General features: G+C 40.8%; 1 protein-coding gene across 1 annotated transcript in view; it reads right to left on the bottom strand.

The window, feature by feature from the left end:
• Positions 1–2137: 2137 nt before the first annotated feature.
• The window catches only part of SPATA48 (spermatogenesis associated 48), a 78543-nt gene continuing 56072 nt past the window's right edge, over positions 2138–24608 (bottom strand). The window contains exons 8-9 of the mRNA XM_033930480.1: positions 10070–10175; positions 2138–2268 (exon numbers count right to left, since the gene is read on the bottom strand). Coding sequence (XP_033786371.1) covers positions 2254–2268; positions 10070–10175 — 121 coding nt within the window. The 3' untranslated portion in view covers positions 2138–2253. The remainder of the gene's footprint in view (positions 2269–10069; positions 10176–24608) is intronic.

Raw genomic sequence — 24608 nt, 5'->3', positions numbered from 1 at the left:
AATTTGTTTTGATGTACGAGTGTTTTGGATTACAAGTATGTTTTTGGAACAAATTATGCTCGCAAACCAAGGTTTTACTGTATTTGCACTACAGTCATGCTAGCATGGGAAACTTAAAAAAATAGTTAAGATAAAGTAGAAAGACTCCAGAGCCTATGCTTTCCACTTGCTTATCTGTACCTATCATGCTGGAAGGTAGACTGATATATTGATTCAGTAGTTTTGTAAATAGTGGCCAGTAAAGGGGTGTGAATGCCAGTATTTTAGTCAGTTATGCATTTAAGTAGATACTTATCTGCACAAATAACTTCTCATAAAATGCCATCTAGCATGAAAGCACACAGGTAAATTCATGATGCATACTTTTACTGTGGGCATGCAACACATAGGTAATGTTTGAAAAGAACAGGGGTGAGGTCTGCACTCACACACATAGAGGGGCATTTTCGATAGGACATCTAAGTCTGAGTTTGGACATTTTGGGAAAGAAGCCCAGAAATCCAGTAGAGAAAAATGAAAATGTCCATTCTCAAAACAGCAAGATATCCATTTTTAAAAAAATGACCTAGATAGACATTTTGGTCCTTAATACGTCTATCTTTTTTGGCCACTCTCAAATATAAATACGTCTACATGAAAAACACACACGAGAAAGTTTCTCAGACCTCAAAGCAGCCAGGATTCTTAGCAAACTGTTCAAAGACAGCTGAGCACTGCAGAGGGTCACTCTTGGGGGTACTGCACTGACTTACATTTCAAAGTCCCAGGCACACATGCCACCAAACCTGCTTATATTGTAAGGTAAGCCTTCCAAAACCCACCCAAAACTTACTGTATTTTATTTTATTTTTATTCAATTTTTCTATACCGTTCTCCCAGGGGAGTTCAGAACGGTTTACATGAATTTATTCAGGTACTCAAGCATTTTTTCCTGTCTGTCCTGGCGGGCTCACAATCTACCTAATGTACCTGGGGCAATGGTGTTCACCTGTACACCACAATAGCCCTTATGTCTGCAGGCGTCATCTTAGATTTGGGAGGGCTCATCATACAATATAAGCAAGATATGGTGACATCTGTACCTGGAACTTTTAATGTGAAATTCACTGCAGTAACTCTAGAGTGCCTCTGTGCTTTCTGGACTCAAATGTCTGTGTTAACATTCTGAAGCTGCTTAGGCTGAGAACTTTTCAGCCCCCTCCTAATACAGGCTAGAATGCACTCCCCCCCCCAACATCTTTGGATGGTGGGAGGGGGGGTTGGTGACCACTAGGGGAGTAAGGGGTGATCATTTCTTAATCTCTCCAGTGGTCAACTGGTCAGTTTGGGCACTTTTTTAGCATTTTGATGCTTTTAAAACAGGTCTAGCGTCAAACATCTAAAAAAAAACCCCAGGACCTTTTGTTAAAGATTTGATTATGCCTGACGAGCATCCAAATCCTAAGCCCGCAAAAAAACATACCTCTAATATGCCCCCTTAAGATATGGATGCACTGAAGACAAAACCACCAGAAAAACATCTAGAAAGTGTGTTTTGACTAGTAAGACGTCCAAGTGCTGGTTTATGCTGTCTTTTTTGATGTCTTTTTTTTTGAGCCCCATAGATTATCAAATTCCTTAGCTTACATGGATACATGTGTAAAATGCATGCTAACATTTACACTAGCCATGTATGCATTATTTCTCACCCACACTAATATTTTATAAAGCCAAGTAGGCATGTCCTTGACTTTGTACAACAGGCATCAAATAGGTACATGAAAATACATGTTTACTAGGTCTGATTTTATAAAATTAATCTCTATCCTGTTCATACGGATTTTGGATACCATCATCTATAGGTTAAAAGAAAAGCAAAGGAATATAGACAAACACAAGCTTTGACTCATTGTTAGGGGGGAAATCACAGTAATATGAATTAAAGAAATAAAAAAAATAATGAAGATTTTTTACACTGCATGAATCTGAGTATTACTTGCAATGCATTATATCTGAGAGGTACCAGTACCTAGATTTGAAATACCCCACATAATTTTCCAACATTTTTAACACTGTGACCATTAGAGGCGATTCAGAAAAAAAAAAAAAAAAGTGCACATTCTCACATTTCTTTGATTTTACTTTTTTGCCTTATAGAGAATGTATTTCAATGTTTTCCCATTCTCTACCCCAGCAATCCTCCTTGATAATGGAGAGGTATGCTGAAGACATCTTTTTTTCTTTCCTTCACAATGATGCTTTGATCAGTTTGGACTATTTGGAAAGGACCTGAAACACATATACATGTAAATGTAGTCAGGAATTGAAAATAAAATGTTATTGTTCATAGTTATGTACTACATGTTAAAAAAAAAAAAAAAGTAAATTCTCTAGTAGCACATTAGAATTTACTATGAAGAAAACAAAGGATACATCTGAATCACTAAGTAGCTGTCTAAAAAGAATAGACTAGTGATGGCACTTGGAGTACAATTCTATAAGGAACGAGCCAATATTTAGGCACTAAGGCCCAGATTCTACAAAGAGTACACTAAGGGCTCCTTTTACTAAGCTGTGATAGCGTTTTTAGCACACGCAGGATTTTAGCACACGCTAAACCTGCGCTATGTGGTTAGAATTAATGCCAGCTCAATGCTGGCGTTAAGGTCTAGCGTGCATGGTAATTCAGGGCGCGCTAAGCACACGCTAAAACCGCTATTGCAGCTTAGTAAAAGGAGCCCTAAGTTAGATGGCTTAATTGATTTTAATCAGTGCTGTAATTGATCACATCATTTAAAATCAATTATTTTCTCATTTTAAAAAATGGAGATGCCTCCAGGAAAGGCTCCATTCTTCCGACTACGGAGGCGCCAAAGGACTTCTAAGGTCACAGAGGGCATGGTTAATTCTGGACATGAACTTAAGTGCTCTTGGGTGCCTCCATAGTCACAATTTACATCAAAGATAGAGATGAAGACCTTCAAAACCCTGTTCTACATTTCCAGCGCCTATCTTTGCCATGGCCGCAATTCTCATAACGGCGTCATAGCATGATTGACGTGTGATCGGCACTGTTTTTTTTAGGTGGCCACTGTGAATGGTGCTGTTTTGAGAATCTGGCCTTAATTGGCTGATATTCATCTAAAATCTGGCCTTAATTGGCTGATAGAAACGCCTTAAAGCCCACCTATTCCTGAAATACCTAGACAGCTGACCCACTTCCCTCCTTCCCCTCTCTTGCCCTTTCTCCCCATTGTTCCCACATCCCTTAAGTTAATTCAACTTGTATGTTAACTCAACTTATACTTCACTAATTCTTTTGTAAACCGCATAGAACTTAACGGTATTGCGGTATATAAACTGTTATTATTATTATTATTATAGTCAGAAAAAATACAGACTGGTTAAATAGTGCTTACGTGGCTAAGGGCTGGCTTTTATCACGATGCACTAGAGGTTTTTAGCACGAGTCAGTGCAGCAAATGTCCAATGCTCATAGAATTTCTATGAACGTCAGAGCACTTACCTCTAAAGACCTCTAGTGCAGCTTGATAAAAGAGGAGGTTAAATGCAAATGTTCAGTATGCAATGACTGGTTATCTCCACTGAATATTCACAGTTAGCAGCTAAAATTTTATTGGCTTTATCACACAATGGCTGGTCAGCAATTTTCAATGCTGACCAGCCATGTTTAGCAGTCAAATCAGGTCACACAAATAGCAATTCTAACTTTGGCCATTATAAATGTAACCAGCCAGCGTTGAATATTGATTTAGCCAATTAAGTTTACATCGGCCAAAAGTAAACTGGATATTCAATGCCAGTTACCAGAAATGGCCTGGCATTGAATGTCCTTGGTCAGTGCCGACTGTGGGAGTTTGCCAGCTTGCCTCCCGCGGTCTGAATATTGGCCTGTACAAATGCATGTAAATGACCAGAATACTAGCGTGTAGGTACATAAATGCCAATATTCATCTACAAGCTATTCTATAACATGGCAGTTAAATGCAATGACAAATACTTTAAAGTTAGATGAACACATGAGCAATCTGGGCTGGGCTCATACACTAGCTCTAGTAGAATTAGTATTCTATAAAGCAGTGCTTCTCAACCCAGTCTTCAGGGTTTTCAAGAGATCCACAGTGAATATGCATGAGAAAGATTTGCATACCGAGGAGACAGTGCATGCAAATCTCTTTCATGCATATTCATTGCAAAGATCCTGACTGGATGTTCCCTAAGGACTGAGTCGAGAAGCACTGCTCTTGGTGCCTAAAATTAGGTACACCTTTGTAGAATTTCCTCCTTGGTGAATGCATGGTAGAGAAAATATGCAGATCATGCCTCATGATATTATTTCTAGTCACTTGTATGGCTGTGCGTGTATTTTTGTTGTATGTGCATGTGTGTATGCTTGTTTATTGGGAGGATAAAGAAGAGGCAGTTTGAAAGGAGCAATTTCTTAACTACTGTGTTTCAGTGTATTAAAGCTTCTAACATTCAAAAGCTGGAACTTATTCTCCCTAGAAATGCACTGGGATGTTTTTCCTGGGAGCTTATTTCTCTGGAACTCCTGGTCTGATCTAGTCAGTTTTTAAACCTGATATGTCTTAACTGCTGTTTTCCTCAAGTCAAATTTGGTCCCTTCTGTTAAATTGGTGAGTTACTTTACCCCCTGAGAGATGGACAGACAGACATTCTAAACCCCCTATGAATAATTTCTTCCCAACATTCATTAGGTTGAAAAGAATAAAAGCTACGTCAGCTCCAATTTACCTGGCAACAATGTGATAGATCAGACTCCATATTAGTGCTTCCCGATTCACTGATTCAAATTGATTCACTTCGGTGAATCAATTCGAATCGATTCGTTTCTTTAAAAAATTGGATTCACCGATTCAGTGAGTCCTGAACATTTAGAAGAGGGGGAAAAATAATGCAGATTCTTGGCAGAGGTGCGAAATTACCTTTTGTTACTCTGTAGCTATGTGACGAAGGAGCTTGTTGCGGGCCCAGTACTGTCTCTCCTCCGGGTCTCCTAAAGCAGCAGCAGTGGTGAACAGGCTGTTCCTGGCCTGCCCGCTGGGCCTACCCTGTGCCACATCACTGATGACACAGCAGAGAGAAGCCCTGGCAGGCAGCCTGTCCATTGCTGCTGGTGCTTTAGGAGGCCCAAAAGTTGAAGTCTGCCGGCGGGGAGGGTGGGGAGGGTGTTGATCTGGAAGTGTTGCACAGGGGAATGGGAGGGAGTAATGGAATTCCCGCGCAGAATCTTGCCATGCCAGTCATGTCAGCATTGAATCTTGCTGTGTTGCAGTATCCCACATGCTGCCTGCCACTGACCCGGAAATCTCTCTGCAGCATAGAGGAGACTTCCGAGTTATCCACTGGCAGTATGTGAGAATCACTGTCGATACTGTGACCCGAAGCAAATGGAGTACAGGGGAGGAGAGGAAGGAAAGTTGGTGGCACAGGAGGAGGGGAGGGGTGAAAGGAACTTCAGTAAGGAAAGCTGGTAGCACAGGGGCAGGAAAGAGGCAGGAGAGATGGTGGCACAGGGAGAGGGAAGGGGTAAGAGGAAGTAAAGTTGGTTGCATAGTGGGAGGGGAGGAGGGTGAAAGGAAGGAGAGATGGTGGCATAAGAGGAGGAGAAGGAGACTTGCATGGTGAGGGGAGAGGATGAAATTGCACATAATGGAGGGTAGGAAGGGAGAAATGGTGCATGGAGATGGATAGAAATATTTGACATAGGGCACAAGGAAGAAATAGAGGTGTGGACATGGGGGAAGATGAGAGGGGGAGAGAGAGATACACAGGAGATGGAAGGGGATAAGGAGGGAAATATTGGATCCAGGAGCAGAATGGTGTGATGGAGAGATGCCTAGAAATGGGAGTGAGGGAAGAAAGTGGAAGAAGACAGCAAGGAAGAGATAGGGAGATGTCAGGCTACGAGGGTGGGGAAGAGATGCTGGACTGTAAGGGTGGAGGAAGAAAGATGCTGAGAATGAAAGAACTCTGAGGGGCAGAAGAGGGTGGAAGGAAATGGATATGAGGATATAACAGAGGGTAGAAATATGGTAATGGAGGCACATTGAAAATGAAAGGGAAAGGATGGCTAAAGAAGGAATGAGATGGGGAATGGGAGAGAAGATGGAAATTTGATAGGTAACTGAAAAGTGCAAAAGAGGATAAGGGTAAGAAAGAAGCAGAAAAAAGTTAAAAAGGAATGATCAATATATATGAGGCAGATGTAGTGAGGAAATAGACAGGAGAGAGTAGAAAAGACAAATGGATAGCAGCCACTTGAAGGAGAATTAGCAGATGACAAGAAAGCATAAAAAAGAAATTGGAACCAACATGATAGAAAAATAAAACATCCAGACACAAAAGGTAGAAGAAAAACATTTTATTTTAACCTTTCAAATGGAATATGGATAATAATTAGCATAAATAGTTTAAATTGACAAATAAACTTGCAGAATTTGCTAATTTTGTGCACAGAATTTTGAATTTTTTTTGTGCAGAATTCTTCCAGAAGTAAACAAAGAGGTAGAAAGGGGTGAGAGGGAGAAATCCTGCATATGGTGGAGGGGAGGGAGACATGCATAGAGAAGAGAGAGAGAGAAATGTTGGACATAGGGTGGAGGACAGGGAGAGATGGTGCATGGGAAGAGAGAAAGAAATGTTGCACATGATAATGGAGGGGAGAAAGGGAGAGATGCTGCATGAAGGAGAATAAAGAGGTTTGACCCAGGGCACAAGGCAGGGAGACAGAGAGATGGTAGACAGTGGGAAAGAAACAGAAATGTTGGATATACCAATGAAAAGGAAGGTACAGAAATGAAAGATGAATGGTGAGCAAGGGGAAAGAAGTAAACATCAAATGGGCAGGAGACCCTGGTGTATGAGTTAACAGAAGTCAAACAGACACCAGAGCCTGGGACCAATATGATTTGAATAATAAGATGACCAGACAACACAAAAGGTAGAAAAAGTAATTTTATTTTCTATTTTGTGATTACAATGTCAGATTTGAAATGTGTATCCTTTAAGAGCATGAGCTAGGACCTTCCCTACCTTTTACAAAACCGTGATAGTAGTTTTTAGCGCAGGCTGGTGTGCTGAATGTTCTATGCTGCTCCTGACACTCACAGTTCCTATGAGTGTCAGGAAGAGTGCAGAGAATTCGGTGCGCCGACCTGCATTAAAAACCACTATCGCAGTTTTGTAAAAGGTGGCAGAGAGAGGAAAAGTCCTTTTTGTTGTTGTTGTTTACTCCACTGCACCAGCATGGGGTTGGAGAGGGCAAAGGGAGGTGAGATGGGTGAAGAGGCTACAAAAATAAACTTGCCAAGCCATTTTAAAAAAACACGCCTGATTAGGCAGGAAAAATGAATTGAATCGAAAAATCAATTCAATAGGCCAAATTGAATCGAAATTTTTTTCCCTGAATCAGGTAGCACTATGCCATACCATTTTTTGCTCATATAACTATTTTTATATTTATCATCCAGTTAATAAGTAAAAATAAATAAAATGAAACATTAGCATTCCTTTTTCTTATTCATTTTGAGATGGTATTCATACTTTGAATGCTCAATCTCTTCAGCTACATCAGTCATCAAAAATCTGAATAAATGAGAATGCTGCTATGCAGACCCTAGGCCGACTTGTGTTGACACAGGATAGAATAAGAAAGCTAACTAGCTCTGTTTTAAGAATTAGTGTTTAAGTAGAACCATTATTAAAGCATGTACAGTCAAATTAAAAAGATCTACGGTAAATGTGTATTCTTTGAAAAAACAAAAAACGTTAGAGAGAGAAAATATGATAGAAACATTTATATACCGCTGGTACTTCAATGGTATAAATGCACAGGAGACAGGCCTCTTTCAACTGAAAGGAAGCTCAGGAATGAGGGAGGCATAAGATTAAGATGAAAGGAGATAAGACTCAGAAGTAATCTAAGGAAATACTTATTTATGGAAAGGATGGTAAATGTGTGGAACAGCCTCCTAGAGAACGTGGTGGAGATGAGAATGATATCTGGTTTTAAAAAAGTATGTGACAAGTATAGAAGATCTCTGCGAGAGAGGAAGAGATTGTAGACTTTACCAGTTGGTATGTATAGGTATAGAAGGGCATAATTTTTTTTTTTTAAAGTCTAAGTCCCCTTTTGGCCTAACCCCCAAATGCTGAAAACAGCAGAAGGGAAAATGTCCATTCTAAAAAAAAAAAAAAAAAAAACCCGTCCAGAATGAGGTTTATTTTACGAATGGCCTACCTCTACGTTCAGCAGATTAATTGCCCAGACCACCACTACGTTTAACCTTAAAAGCCGGCACCCCAACCTTCCCAACAATACTGGCAGGAGCGAGCCCAAACACTTCTGCCGGAAGATGACCCCCCACCCCCCTCAAATATGGGCAGGAGGGATCCCAGGCCCTCCTGCCCATGGTGCCCCACACGCCCCCGATTGCCCATGAATCCCCGATCGATCCCCCAAACCCCCGAATGGCCCCCCTAACCCCACCAACTTACTTTAACACTGGCCGGCTGGCTGGATCCCATCCATAAGCCCAACATTCAGGTAAATTAGGGGAGTGTCTGGGGTTAGGGGGGCCCGGGTAGTGGGGGGCATTTGGGGATTCAGGGGCCATTCAGAGGTTTGGGGAGCGTTTGATGGGGGTCTTGGGGGTGCACCGTGGGCAGGAGGGCCTGGGACCCCTCCTAACCGTATTCGAGGGGGTTGGAGATGTCGGGGGTGTGCCGTGGGCAGGAGGGCCTGGGAACCCTCCTGCCCATATTGGGCATCTCTCCTGCTGGTATTTGCAGCAGTTCAGGAGGATCGAGATCACGATAGGGAGTGGGCAGGTTTCCAGGGCTGCTGAACTGATCGCAGCAACCGCGATCAGCTCAGCTGCCCCTAGTCGGAACTTATACCTGTTTTGACTTGGTTTAAGTTAAAACATATAAGTTCCGACTGAGCAACTTCATTAAACTTTTGGTTATACTTGCTATACGACTAAGACTAAATCGGCCCACCTCCCGCCCTTTCCCCTCCTCCAAAAACGCCTCTTTTCACTCTAGGCATTCAGAAGCAGGGGAAAGGCCTAAGCTGGTTTTAGATACGTTTAAAACCAGCTTTGATTATTGGTACTTGGACGATCTGTCTTTTTGATCATCCAAGTACCGATTTAGGCCACTTTTTGGACTTTTTTTTTTTTTTAAATTATGAGCCCCATAGCATTTATCAAGATTTCCTACAGCTGTGACTAGCTGAGGATATCTGGATAGTGCTGGAGCAGAGAGTGATTGGATCATGGGTGGTCTCAAAGTTACCTTGTTAGCAGCAGTATTTAGATTGATAGCCAGATAGCTATGGATAAAATTAGGACAGAAAAATTGTTGTCCTGAGTTTATACAGAGATGTATCTAGATATGAGTCTGAATATTACTGTTGTATGGATAGTCCTGCCGCTGACTAGATATTCTGTATTGTATAAAAAAAGGAAAAGACTATTGATATGTAATTGTAATGTAACCTGATTTATCTTCCAAAGTTACTATGTCCATTCTGTTATTAAGTCTATACCCTCAATCTGTTTTCTCCAATGTCATGTACCCTCCTGGAAATGTCCAGCTTTCTTCTTATGTAATCCGCTTTGAACCGCAAGGTACAAGCGGAATAAAAATCACTAATGTAATGTAATGTAATGTAATACTGTTCAGATGAGGCCGAGTATCTGCAATTTATTTAAACAGCATTTAAAAAAAACATTGACCACAGAATTGAAACATTAATCCATATGTTTCTATGTAAAATAAACCCGATAACAAAAATCCTTTATATATTGAAATAGACCATTTCCCAAGGTCTGACAGTAATCATATGTGAAGAAAACAATTCAGACTTGAGCACACCAAGTCCAGTTTTAATAACATGTATGATACCAAGCTAGTACAGCTGAAATTCTGATATGGATTAATATGTATTGTTAATATTTGCTACTTGTTCAATGAACTCATTATCTTTAGGATTTTCTCTACAAAGTCATTCAACAAATTCTGTACGGTATTTCCCACCTACCTGAGCTCGCATGCCATTGTTGACAAGGGATGATGGGATGTATGAACTCGGGGGGTGACTAAGTGTCCACTGAATCTTGCCAGTATATCCAGGAATATTGCCGTTACTGAGAAAAACAATTCAAAAAGAAGATTGGAATAGAAATAAAATAACCTAGAATCAATACAAAATGAATAATGACAAAACATGCAAATGTGGCCCCATACCTGATCTGGGCTAGATACCAAAACAGAAGCTATGTAGTATAACTTTGAGATGCTTTGATGAAGTGTGTAATTGTCTAGTAGGAGTATACAGTAGCTTTAATTTTGGTGTGAGTATACTAGATCTTTCCAGAAAAGAAAATAGATTCAAAGAGAAGCTATTTGGCCTTTATCTGCCATCATATTTCTATGTTTCCTAGTGTCAAAAGGAAAAATTTATCGGAAGCCTCTGAAATAGTTATGCAAAAAAGCCTCATAAAAATTGGTGAAAGACCTGTATCTTGAGTGTCTTTCATGGATGCTGTATATCTAGACAAAGCCTGAGGGGGAGTACACTGAATATGATTAGCTAAGTTCATAGAAATTGGGAGAGTAGTGGCAAATACAGCCAGATGCTGGTATCTCTCACTATCCAACTCTTCAATACAACCGGAACTAGAATACATGATCTGCAAGTTAGAAGATAAATCAAGCATGCACTCTAGCAGCATTGGATTGTTATTAACTGTATTGATCCCCAGGGCCCTATTGCAACATTGCCACAAAAATACAGGAAGTTATCTTGAATCTAACCTGTCAATATGCCATTGTGATAGTCCTAGGAAATATAAACATTCCACTTGAGTCTCAGGAAAACACAGTCACCACAAACTTCCACAGGTTCTTACTGGACAGCCAACTAGACCTGAAGTCATCAGGACTTACACATTAGAAAGGTCACACCCTAGAATTCATATCTTCAAACCCCCCTAAGCTTATAACAGAAACTGGACAAAGAGGCAAATCTTACCCAACAGCCCTTCAGTAATATTGTTTATAAAAATGTTAAAAAGAACAGGCACAAGAACAGAACCTTGAGGCACACCACTGGTAACATCCCTTTCCTCAGTGATCTCCATTGATCACTACCCTCTTTCGCCTTCCACTCAACCAGTTCTTGACCCAGCCCGTCACTTTGGTACCTATCCCAAGGGCACTCAGTTTATTATTAGACGGCTGTGTGGAACACTGTCAAAGGCTTTGCTAAAATTTAAATACACCACATCTAGCACACATCCTCTATCTAATTCTCTGGTCACCCAATCAAAGAAATTGATCAGATTTGTCTGACAAGACCTACCTCTAGTGAATCCATGTTGCCTCCAGTCCTGTAATCCACAGGATTACAGAAACTTGACCATTCTCTGTTTTAAAAGCATTTCCATTAATTTACTTACCACAGAAATCAGACTTACGGACCTGTAATTCCCTACTTTTTCTTTACTTCCAATTTTGTGGAGAGGGACCACATCCACCCCTCTCGAGTCCTCTAGTACCACCCCCGACCCTTGAGACTCATTGAAAAGGTCAGTCAGAGGAGCTACCAGAACTTCCCTAAGTTCCTTCAGCATGATCAGATGTACACCATTCGGCCCCATCGCTGTGTCTACCTTTATTTTAGCTAGTTCCTCACGAACACAACCCTTTGAAAATCGATCAGGATCTATTACTCCTCCATCCCTATTCATGTTTGTCTTCTGCGGTCCCGCTCCAGGCGCTTCAGCCGTGAACACAGAACAAAAATATTTGTTAATCAATTCGGCCTTTTCTTTATCAGTTTCTACATATTCCTCCCCTCCAACTTTGAGTCTCACTTTTGCATTTCTTCCTATCACTAATATATCTAAAAGATGTCTTGTCTCCCTGTTTTACTGTCAGCTATTTTTTACACTGCTTTACTGCAAGAACTAAGCCTGTACAGATGAATGTCTTTTTTAAAAAGCAAAACTGGTATATAAATCTGTGTGTACTATAAGGTTTGTGCCCTATGAGCTATCAAACTCAAATTAGAGTCTTATTTATTCTCATTGGCCTATTGCCGGAAAAAAAAGCCAGAGAGTAATGAGATATGTGCTTGATAGCTCATAGGGCACAAACCTTATAGTACACACAAATTTATATACCAGTCTTGTTAAGTGAAGTGTCTATCCTTTTGTATTATTTATAGTGGGATATTTTTAAAAAAGCAAACATGCTATGGAAGCTGTATGTACTCTTAGCTGCTTTTAAGTGGGCAGTTTTACCTAGACAAATATCAATTAAACTCAGTTTACAAAGGCATTTATCATTTTACTGTAGTTGTACCTATATAAAAACATAGGAGTTGCCATAGTTGGACAGACCGAAGGTCCATCAAGTCTAGAATCCTGTCAACAGTGGCCAGCCCAGGTCACAAGTACCTGGCACGATCCCATGGAGAAAAACAGATTTTATGCTGCTTATCCTAGGAATAAGCAGTGGATTTCCCAAAGTCATCTTAATAATGACTTATAGGCTTCACTTTTTGGAAATTATCCAAATCTTTTTTAAAAAACTGCTAAGCTAACCGCTTTCACTACATTCTCTGGCAACAAATTCCAGAGTTTAATTATTCATTGAGTGAAGAAATAGTTTCTCCTGTTTTTTTTTAATCTACTACTTAGTAGATTCATCACATGCCCCCTAGTCCTAGTATTTTTGTAAAGAGTACACAAGCGATGCACTTCTACTTGTTCCACTTCACTCAGTATTTTATAGACCTCTACCATATTGCACCTGAGCCATTGCTTCTCCCTAGCCCTAGCCACTCTAGCCTTGCCTCTTAGAGAAGTCATCCCATCCCTTTTATCATTTTCATTGCCCTTCTCTGAATCTTTTCTAATTCTGCTATATCTTTTTTGAGATGCAGCGACCAGAATTGGACACAGTATTCAAGGAGTGGCTGTACCATAGAGCAATACAAGGGCATTATAACATTTTCATCTTTGCTTTCCATTCCTTTCCTGATAATTCCTAGCATGAGGGCTTTAACATATCCTCAATGATGAAACCTAGATCCTTTTTCTTGGCAGTGACTCCTAACATAGAACCTTGCATCACATAACTATAGTTTGGGTTCCTCTTTTTCACATGCATCACTTTGCACTTGCTCACATTAAACATCTGCTATTTTGATGCCCAGTCTCACAAGGTCCTCTTTCCATTTTTCACAATCTTCTTGTGATTTAACTTAAACAACTTTGTGTCATCTGCAAATTTAATTCTCTCACTAGTTATTCCCATTTCAAGATCATTGATAAATATGTTTAAAAGCAGCAATCCCAGCACAGACCCCACTATTTACTCTTCTCCAAAGAGAATGTTGACTATTTAAACCTACACTGTTTTCTGTCTTTCAACCATTCTTAATCCATAATAGAACATTACCTCCTATCCCATGACTTTCTAATTTCCTCAGAGGTCTTTCATGAGGTACTCTGTTAAATGCCTTTTGAAAATCCAAATACACAATATCAACTGGCTTACTTTTAGCCATGTGTTCATTCACCCCTTCAAAGAAATACAGTAGATTGGTGAGGCAAGATTTTTCTTGAATAAATCCATGCTGGCTTTCTCTCATTAATCCATGCTTATTTTTATGCTCTGTCATTTTGTTCTTTATAATAGTCTCTTCCATTTTGCCTGGCATCGACATCAGACTCACTGGTCTATAATTTCCCAGATCACCTCTGGAACCCTTTTTAAAAGTCGCCGTCAAGTTGGACACCCCCAGTCTTCCAATACTATGTTGGATTTTAAAGAAAAATTACAAAATTACTAAAAGCAGCTCTGAAAGTTAATTTTCCAATTCTATCAGTATTTTGGGAGGTGAGGGCCAGGTGAGGGCGTACCATGATAACCTTCTCTGTCTCTTCAGTCCAGCATCTGCCCCTTCCATTCACTGTCTGTCTTTCCCTGCCATCTCTCCTCCTGCCCCCCCCCCCCCAATTTGGTCTGGCATCCATCATCTTCCTTCTGTTCCCCTCATGGTCTGGCATCTCTGTCCTTCCCTCCCCCCTGTGGTTTTTAGCATCTCTCTCTTCTCATTTCCTCCACTCAGATCTGATATCATTCTCTGCTCTCTCTTCCCTTTTCTTCTCTGGTCTTCCTTCTCTATTTTCTGCCTCCATCTAAATTAAATTCTTTCTTACTATTTAGTCCCGTTTCCCTCTTTGTCAAATTGACCTATTACAATCTTCCAACCTTACAGAGATTTGTTTCAGTTTCTTTGATTCATCAGAACTGAATACTATTTCTGGCACTGGTAACTCCTCCACATCTTCCTCGGTGAAGAGTGAGGCAAAGAATTCATTTACCCCTCTCTTTTACTAAGATGCGCTATGCTTTTTAGCATGCGATAAATATTAGCGCACGCTAATCACGCACTAAACACTAATGCATATATGTTATCCTATAGACACATTAGCGGTTTGCTCATGCATTGATTTAGCGTGCACTAAACACGCCCTAAAACGCTTAGCACACCTTAGTATAAGAGGGCCTTAATCTCTCTTCTAAGGCCTTTTCTTCCCTGAGAGCCCCTTTTATCCCTCAGTCATCTAGTGATCTGATTCTCTTCCCAGTTTCTTGCTTTTAATATACCTAGAAAGTTTTTACTGTGTGTTTTTGCTTCCAGCACAATCTTCAAGGTCTCTCTGTACCTTCCGTATTAGCACCTTGCATTTCACTTAACATTCCTTGTGCTGTCTACAATTATTTTCAGTCAGATCCTTCTTTCACTTTCTGAAGGATTCTCTTTTAGCTCTAATAACTTCCTTCACCTCACCCGTTAACCATGCCGGCTGCCGTTTGGTCTTCCTTCCTCCATTTTTAATACATGGAATATTTGTAATCTAGGCTTCCAGGATGGTATTTTTGAACATCCATGCCTGATGTATATTTTTGACCTTTGCAGCTGCTCTTCTAAGTTTCTTTTTTTACCATTTTTCTCATATTATCAAACTCCTTTTCTAAAGCTAAATGCTGTTGTATTGGATTTCCTGTGTGAACTTATTCCAGGGATTATATCAAATATGAACATGTTATGATCACTGTTATAAAATGGCCCCAGCTCTATTACCTCCCAAACCAAATCATGCTCTCCACTGAGAACTAGGTATAGAATTGCTTCGCCTCTTGACGGCTCTAGAACCAGCTGCTCCATAAAGCAGGCCTTGATTTCATCAAGGAGTTTTATCTCTCTAGCATGCCCTGATGTTACATTTACTCAATCAATATCAGGGTAGTTGAAATCACCAAATACCCAGTTTTTTGGCCTCCCTAATTTCTGATATAATTTCAGCATATGTCTGTTCATCCTGATCAGGCAGATGGTAGTACACTCCTATCACTATTCTCTTCCCCCTTACACATGAAATTTCTACCCATAGGGATTCCAAGTCATATTTCTGCTCCTGTAGAATTTTTAGTCCATTCGATTCAAGGCCCTCCTTAACATATAATGCTACGCCTCCACCGATTTGATCTACCCTATCACTGTGTTATAGTTTGTATCCCAGTATGACAATGTCCTATTGGTTATCTTCCTTCTACTAGGTCTCAGAGATGCCTATTATATCTATCCTATCATTTAGTGCAATATATTCTAATACTCCCATGTTGTTTCTTAGGCTTCTGGAATTTGCATATAGACATTTCAAACAATGTTTGTCATACCTATTTACAATTTGCTCAGCAGTTTGCATGGATAATTTGCAATCTTTAAAATCAGCCTGCTCTATATTTAAGAAAACCTGGTCTATTGTGGCCTGTATTGCAATCTCACTATAGGGATACTCTGTCTTCCCTTTTTTTGATGATAACCTTTAAAGATACCTTGTTCTGAACCATGCTCTTTTGAGCGACTGTCGGTCTATCCCCAGTTTATAGTTTTAAAGCTGGTTAGGGTGGAGATCATCTTTATGGAATAGGCTCCCCCTTTCCCAGTATGTTTCCCAGTTCCTAAGAAATCTAAAACTTCCTCCCTGCACCATTGCCTCATCTACACATTGAGAGTCTGGAGCTCTACCTGACTCTTGGGTCCTGTATGTGGGACAGGGAGCACTTCTGAAAGTACTACCGTGGAACTTCTGGTTTTTAACTTCTTACCTAAGAGCCTAAATTTGGCTTCCAGAATCTCCCTAACACATTTCCCTATGTCATTGGTACCCACATGTACTAAGACAGCTGACTCCTTCCCAGCACTATCTAAAATCTTATCTAGATGAATTGTGAGGTCTGCAACCTTTGCACCAAGCAGGCAAGTAACCAAACAATCCTCATGTCCACCAGCCACCCAGCTATCTACATGCTTAATGATCAAATCTCCCACTATAATGACCATCTTAACCCTTCCCTCCTAGGCAGAAGCCCCTGGAGACACATCCTCAGTACAAGAGGACATTGTATCTCCTGGTAGACAAGTCCTGGCTACAGGATTACTTACTACTTCACCAGGGTGATGCAATTCTATTTTATCCCCACAAGTTTGTAAATACCCCCCTCCTTTTAACCGAGTCTGACAATGCCATTTTTGCACTTCCTCTCATCACTAACATCTCTTTTAAAAACATCATGTTCCCTATCCTTACTGCTTTGGCTAGTTCTTCTTGAATCTTTGCTACTTTTCCAGCTTCTCTTAGCTTTTTCAGATATTGTTGTCTTCCTCTATCATTTAAATGTTCATTGAAGAGCTTTTTCTTTAGAGATGCCTTTGCAGACTAATAAGTCAGTAATCAGCAATCAAACTCAGGATTTTTAACTCTGCCCTCTTTATTTTCAATTAATTATTTCTTTCTTTTCCCTTCCTGATGTTATTATCTTACATGTTTTCTATCTTATTAAGAATTGTAGTTCCTCCCTTTCTCCTTTTGTTATCGGTTATTTATTTTTTTTGTTTTGTTTTTTGTTATGTCTTGTATATGATTTCATTTATCATTTTGAATCCCCTATTTTTTAACTTGTAAATTGCTTAGAATTATTGATAAGCGTTACATCAAATTTTAATAAAACTTGAAACTTAAAACTTGATTTCTTGTACAGTAGTTTCAAAGGTTATCTTCTTTTTCCTTTTCAGCTGCTTTTTTCAAAGACAATAGCAGTCACTTTTCCTCTTATATTTACTTTCTTAATATAAAAGCTTTTTGCACTTAAGTTATCTTAGAGTTTTAACCAATTGCTTTTCTACTTCCCCCAGATATTTCCATCCAGCTAACGACTGCTTGAGGCATTTCCTCATCTTAACAAAGTTAATTTCCCTCACTTTTGAATGAACCCTCTCTACTGTGTCCTAATATTAAACTGCATTATCCAATGAACACCTGATGCCAGATGATTACCCACTATAAGATATGGAACACACTCCCCATTCATAAGCAGCATCAGGTCCAGTATAGACCTCTTCTGTGATTCCATTACCAGTTGCTGGAACAGTACTCCCTATACAGATTCCAAGATATCCCTACTTCTAGATGACTCCACAATAGGGATATTTCAACACCCAGCAAACTGAAATCAACTATTAGTGGTACTTCCCCTTTCATAGCTATATTTGAATGTCTTCTGACTGTGAAGGTACATAGATGCTCTAGTCCCTCTTTTCAGATTAACTCAAAGTGCCTTATCCTGTAAGTCTTTCAATTATGTTGCTTTAATATTATCTTTAACATATAATGGCACTCCACCTCCCTTTCTTCTTCCTCGCACATCCTTCCTCGCACATCCGGCCAGCAGGCCCACCTCCGTCTACTATAGGAGGGGCCTTAAGCGCTTGGGCTAATCAGGCCCTAGGATCCTGTGGGTTGGGCAGGGGAGGGGCAGGCCTGCCTCATTTGGACTGAGGCGGGCCTGCTGGCCGGACGTGCAAGGAGTCGTCTGGTCCAATTACAGGTAAGTCCAAGGGGGGGTTCCGGGGGAGAATCCGGCAGGAGGGGTTGGGCACTCTCCTGACGGCGATCTTAGGGAGGGGGCCGTTGGGGGGCCGGCAGGAGGGGTTGGGTATCCTTCTGCCACGATCTTTGGGAGGGCCGTTGGGGGGGGGGTCGGCAGGAGGGGTTGGATACCCTCCTGCTGCGATCGACATGGGGGGACGGGTTCTGTCGGCAGAAAGGGTTGAGCACCTCCCTGCTGGCGATCTTCAGGGGGCCGTTGGTGGGGTCCGGCTACAGAATCGGGTTAACTTTGGGCGGGTGTAGGTCCAATTCTGTATAGGATGCCCGTGACCGGCGTCCTATACAGAATCCAAGCCCTATTGTCCAATTTAAAAATGTATTTTTCAATTATGAGCTTGTTAAAGTTCATAATTGAATCTATTAAGATGGTTTGGGTAATCGAGGTAGGCACCTAACTTTAAGTGCCTCTTATAGAATCTGGCTCTTACCCCCTCTTTTACTAAGGTGTGCTAACTGATTAGTGCACGCTAATCGAATTAGTGCATGCTAAACACTAACGCATCCATAGACTAACACGCATGTGTTAGTGTTTAGCGTGTGCTAAATTCATTAGCACGCGCTAATTGGTTAGCGCACCTTAGTAAAAGAGGGCCTTAGTGTTTTACTTACCTGGGGACTTGTTCACCTTCCCCACCAGTCCTAGTTTAAAGCCTCTTCAGTAGATTAGTAAGTCTGCTGCATAGGACACTTTACTCTTTATGATTGGTGGCAGAGATCAACTCCAGATTTTCAGCGCTAACAAAATAGCTAGCATGCTAACAGAATTAGTACACGCTAAATGCTAAGAAGCCCATAGGTATAAATGTATAGAAAATGAAAAATGTGTAGACAAAAGAGAATTGACAACCTAAGAAACCAGACTCTGTATACAATGTAGCACCAGAGGAAGAGAAATATTGGTGCATGACACTTCTCCCTCCACACTGCACAAAATATAAAGATAGATGTAAATTTCACAAACTGACATATTCCACTTGCTAAATTTAAAATGGTATTAAATTAGTCCAATAAAAAGATGTTGCTCTATTTTCTATTGTTTTATTTTATGTTTATTAATATTTAAAAGTGGACTAACATAGCTACTTCACCCTAAATTTAAAATAATTTTTTTTTCTACCTTATGCTATCTGCCTATTGTATGTTTCGAATTGTGCAGTTCCCCAGTCTCTAGTTACCGCTTTTCTGTCTTCTCTTAACTCTTACCAAGATTTGCTGTCCATATGTCATTTTTCTCTCTCCTGTCTTCTTTACCTCCTCCTCTATTCATCTGATATCCTTTTTTTGTAGCTAAGCTTTCTTCCATTTCTTCTGCCTCTGTTTATTCTGATTTCATTCAATCTTATTATCCAGTTATCAATCTCCATTGTTTTTTTACTGCATCTATCTATAGCATTCCATCTCTTTCCGTCACATCTAGCCCTTCCCTTTCTCTTCCTCTGATTCCCTAGTCTTTTATTAACTCTTCCCTCTCTACCCCTGCCATCCAACATCTCCTCTTTTTCTTCTCCCCAGCTATTTTATCATCTCCCATCTCTCTCTCCCCTCTGACATTCAGCATCTCCTCTCTCTGTCTCCCCTCATTGCACTATTCTCTCCTCCTGCATTCCAGCACATTCTCATTCTCTCTCTCCCCCCCCCCCCCCGAACATTCCACTCCATGCAGCCAGGAAACACTGCAGACTGGCTGAGATAGCAGCAAACAGGTGGGTGGGAAGGAGATGGTGGTCATGGTAAGGACTGGAGAGGCTTAGCTTCCCCAAGCCTTATATATAAACTATTTATGAGAGTTTGAAAAATGTATATAAGTGTGAAGACACTTACAAGATACTGGTAAAAAAAGTTAGTATGCTAAAAACTGATATCTTTAAAAATAGCGATGTACTGTATATCAACATACATTACCAGAACAAGAAAATTTACTCTTTGGAGACAGCTCTGTATTCAGAATGCTGAGCTTAGTGAAATCCATAATGTTTTATAGGATGTTAATTTACACAAGTGTGACAGAAAAATTACAAGGGATAAATCTCTAGTCAGCAGTCTCTGAGGTCATCTAGTGGCTATATCTGGTAACACAGAATTAACATTATTCACCAATTATTTTCCTGTAGACTAAGAATGAAAGGTTTGAAATATACTGTAGATATAGGTTAAAATAGTATGGGGAAGTCACGTGATCATATCCAGTATGGATGCATAAAGTATTTGCTCTCATTGGCAAACTGAAAGCTAATGATTTGTTCAGCCACTTACAACTATTTTTACTTAATTTTCTATTTTATCTATAATTAAAAACAGCACGCCATCTAAAATATCCATGAACAAAGGATTCTTTACCATTCACTTGGCTAACAAAAGATCTAAGCCCAATCCAGCTACACCAAAAAAGGCCCTGCTACCTTCTGACAACAGATTTTATCACCAAAGATATTAAACTACTCAAAGAACTGATGCAGCAAAATCTTAAAACACTTGAAATCAAATTGGATACTTCTTCAATATCTGTTCAGCTCACTCAATTCAATGTGTGGCTTGAGCTTCTAATCTAGAGGAACGTGTCTCTGCACATGATGAACGTACATGGGCCCGGATTCTATAAATGGTGCTGTCAGTGGTCACGGGAAAAGCGCCAGAAATGAAGGACAGGATTTTCAAGGCCTTCATTTACAGTGCCTACTTTTGATGTGAATCGCGCCTATGGAGGTGCTTTATGGCACCAAATGCCATGTCTGGTGTCAGGTGCCATAAAGCGCCTCCATAGGTGTGATTATGACACGGTTCTTATAAACGGTGTTTTGAACTTAACTTATTTATTTATTTATTCATTCAATTTTCTATACCATTCTCCCAGGGGAGCTCAGAACAGTTTCCATGCATTTATTCAGGTACTCAAGCAGTTTCCCCTCTCTGTCCCGGTGGGCTTACAATCTATCTAACGTACCTGGGACAATGGAAGGATTAAGTGACTTGCCCAGGGTCACAAGGAGCAGCGTGAGTTTGAACCCACAACCTCAGGATGCTTGAGGCTGTAGCTTTAACCACTGCGCCACACTCTCCCCTTAGGCAGCGGTAGGGTGTCAACTGGTGCCTCCTAAGTTCACTGTTTATAGAATATGGGCCATGGTTACTAAACTCTGCCTGAACAAAACTGATATACTACGAATAGAATGAGGAGAAAGAACATAAGGATCTTGGGTTTACCGGAACTCACTGAAGGTGAAGGTTCAGTCTCATTTTTTCAATCCTTTATCCCAAAAATGTTGAACTTACAATTTGACCCATCCCTTGAAACAGAACATGCTCATAGGGTTCCATCTAAACCTCTTTCTAACAAAACTTCTCCACAACCAATGATTATAAAATTACTGAGTTATATACTCATGCTTTGCAAATTTTGCTAATTGCAAAACTATTTTACCCTGCCAGAACACAGATTATATACTACAACATTACTACAAATTTTGATGAGCCAACTCTTTTACAATTCCTTCATGAACAAAAATCACACTCTCCTTGATCAAAATTTCCAGAAAATCCTTCATAATTTTATATAATCATATATAATAAAACGCTAGCCGCGCATGCGCACTCCTATCTGCGTGCTTCCATGATCCGTAGGCCTGTGGTCACAGGAGTGCGCATCCGTGAGTCCCCAGCCATCTTCCCAATGAGGCATTTTCTTTTTCCCTCAGCCATTGAATTCAATTTGGCTGATGCGGTCTTTACGTTCGCCGTTAATGGACTTCAAAGTGCTGCAGGAGTCCTTTTCTTTCACTGACCTTCGCAGTTAGTGCTTCCAGGACTTGAACTCAGCATTGGACTCCCTGCTCTCTGACACTGGCGGGGATCGAAAGGAGCCGCGGCGACATCTCGCGGGAAGGGAAGCCCAACAAACAGTCCAGCTGCTACGTTTTTCGCGGTCCCGACTCAAAACCTGCCAATTCCAGCAGTGTGTGCAGCACTCTACACACGCTGCTTCGGGCCCTTCTACTACCCTGATTTGCTCTGCGGCATCTCTAATGATATCATCAGGGACAAACACAGAGTAAATCAGGGCAGTAGAAGGCCCCGAAGCAGTGTGTGTAGAGTGCTGCACACGCTGCTGGAATCTGCAGGTTTGTCGGGACCGCGGGAAGGGAAGGGGGGGGTAGGGGAAATGTGGTGTGTGGGGGAGGGAATGCTGCTGCTGTGGCTGCTGCACAGGGAAGTGGGGGGGGGGTGGATCGAAATGCTGCTGTAGGGGGAAATGCTGCTCCACAGGGACATGGAGGGGGAGGGAATGCTGCTGTGGCTGCTGCACAGGGAAGTGGGGGGAAAGAAAGACAGACAGCGGGAGGAAGGGAGACAAGAAGAAAGATACAGGGGCAGGGAGAGACACAGAAATACAGACAGACAAAGGGGGCCAGGAAGAGAGACAGACAGAAACAAATACAGCGGGAGGGAGAGAGAGACAAAAATAAAGAAAGACAGACAGACATACATTCTAGCACCCGTTAATGTAACGGGTTAAAATACTAGTTGGCTATAATTTAACAGCAAAGTTATTATGTTGATGAGATAAGATCTGCTTTACTCTACTGGGCTCATGTACCCTGATTATATTACTCTATTTACTTTTATTCAAAGTTTAAATTTTATTTTACTTTTTTACTCACATACATGAGAAGATGCTTCACATTTGTGTTTCCTTTGGATACTGGATAAAAAAGTATTACAGACCAACATAATTTCATCATTACAATTAATTTCATTGGAACTTAATTTTACCTCTCTTAATGCCAAGGGCATATCCAATCCTTTAAAAAGAAAGAAAAACCCTGCATTCTGATATCTGCTTTTTATAAGAGATGCATCTTAATGAAACTGAAGTTGCTAAACTTGCCTCCAGCTCCTTTGATCAATATTACACTTCTCCTGCTGCTGGTAAGAAAAATGGAGTCATTACTCTAATTCACAAATCTTTTCCATTTCAACCTACTTCTCATCTGTGTGATTCTGAAGGTAGATGGTCAAGGTTGAATAGACTAATTGATGGTTCTAGTATTACATGTGGAGGGGCATAATCAAAAGAAACGTCTACGGCCTCCTTTTACGAAACTGCGATAGCAGTTTCTAGTGCGGGGAGCCGCATTGAATGGCCCGCACTGTTCCCGATGCTCATTGAGTTCCTATGAGTGTCGGGAGCAGTGCAGGCCATTCAGCACGTCTCTCTACGCTAGAAACTGCTATCACAGTTTTGTAAAAGAGGGGGTAAGTCCCTAGGCACAGAAAGTAGGCAACAGGGAAATTTCCATTCTAAAAAAAACGTCCAAAATGAGGGCTTTTATTTGAATGGCCTACCTCTACATTCAGCAGTTTAATCTCCCAGACTGCCATTACATGTATCCTTATAACATATTCCTGACCAAAAAATTGCCCAAGTCCCAAACGCCCAAAACAAGACCTTTTAGGCAAAGATCTAGACCTAGCTACTTTAGCCTTTCCTAATAGGGAAGTCATCCCATCCCTTTTCTTTGCCCCTCTCTGCACCTTTTCTAATTTCGCTATATCTTTTCTGTGATATGGCAACCAGAGTTGTTAAAAGTATTTGAGGTGCGGCCGTACCATAGAACAATACAAAGGCATTATAACATTTTCATCTTTGTTTTCCATTCCTTTCCTTTCCTTTCCTGATAGAATGTTAGGAATTAGCCGCCACTGCACACTGAGTTGAGGGTTTCAATGAATCCTCAATGATAACATCTAGATTCTTTTCCTGGGCAGTGACTTCGAACATGGAACCCTGCATCAAATAGCTGTAGTTTGGGTTCCTTTTCCCCACATGTATCACTTTGCACTTGCTTGCATAAATGCCATCTGCCATTTTAATGCCCAGCATCTGTCCGTTCATCCTGGTCAGGCGGATGGTAGTACACTCCTATCACTATCCTTTCCTTCTTTACACATGGAATTTCTACCCATAAGGTTTCCAAGGTGTGTTTTGGCTCATGCAGAATTTTCAGTCCATTCGCTTCAAGGCTCTCCATAGCATATAAAGCTATGCTTCTACCAATTCTATCTACCCTATCACTGCGATATAGCTTGTACCCCGATATGACACTGTCCCAATTGGTTATCTACCTTCTACCAAGTCTACAACGAGTGAGGTGATTAAATTTGTGGGCGACATGAAGTTATTCAGAGTAGTGAAGATGCAGGGGGATTGCGACATAATCAGGCTTGAGGAATAGGCATTAACATGGCAGATGAGGTTCAACGTGGATAAGTATAAAGTGATGCATGTAGGTAACAAAAAGCTCATGCACGAATACAGGATGTCCGGGGGCGGTATTTGGAGAGACCTCTCAGGAAAGAGACTTGGGAGTTCTGATCGACAAGTCGATGAAGCCGTCTGCCTAATGTGCGGCGACGGTGAAAAGGGTGAACAGAATGCTAGGAATGATAAAGAAGGGGATCACGAACAGATCAGAAAGGGTTATCATGATGCTGTACCGGGCCATGATGCGCCCTCACTTGGAGTACTGCGTCCAGCACTGGTCGCCATACATG

The sequence above is a fragment of the Geotrypetes seraphini genome, chromosome 2 (assembly GCF_902459505.1).
Source record: "Geotrypetes seraphini chromosome 2, aGeoSer1.1, whole genome shotgun sequence".
NCBI classification, from domain to species: Eukaryota; Metazoa; Chordata; class Amphibia; order Gymnophiona; family Dermophiidae; genus Geotrypetes; species Geotrypetes seraphini.
The sequence above is the reverse complement of the archived record's forward strand: the minus strand, read 5'-3'. Positions and strand labels throughout refer to the sequence as shown.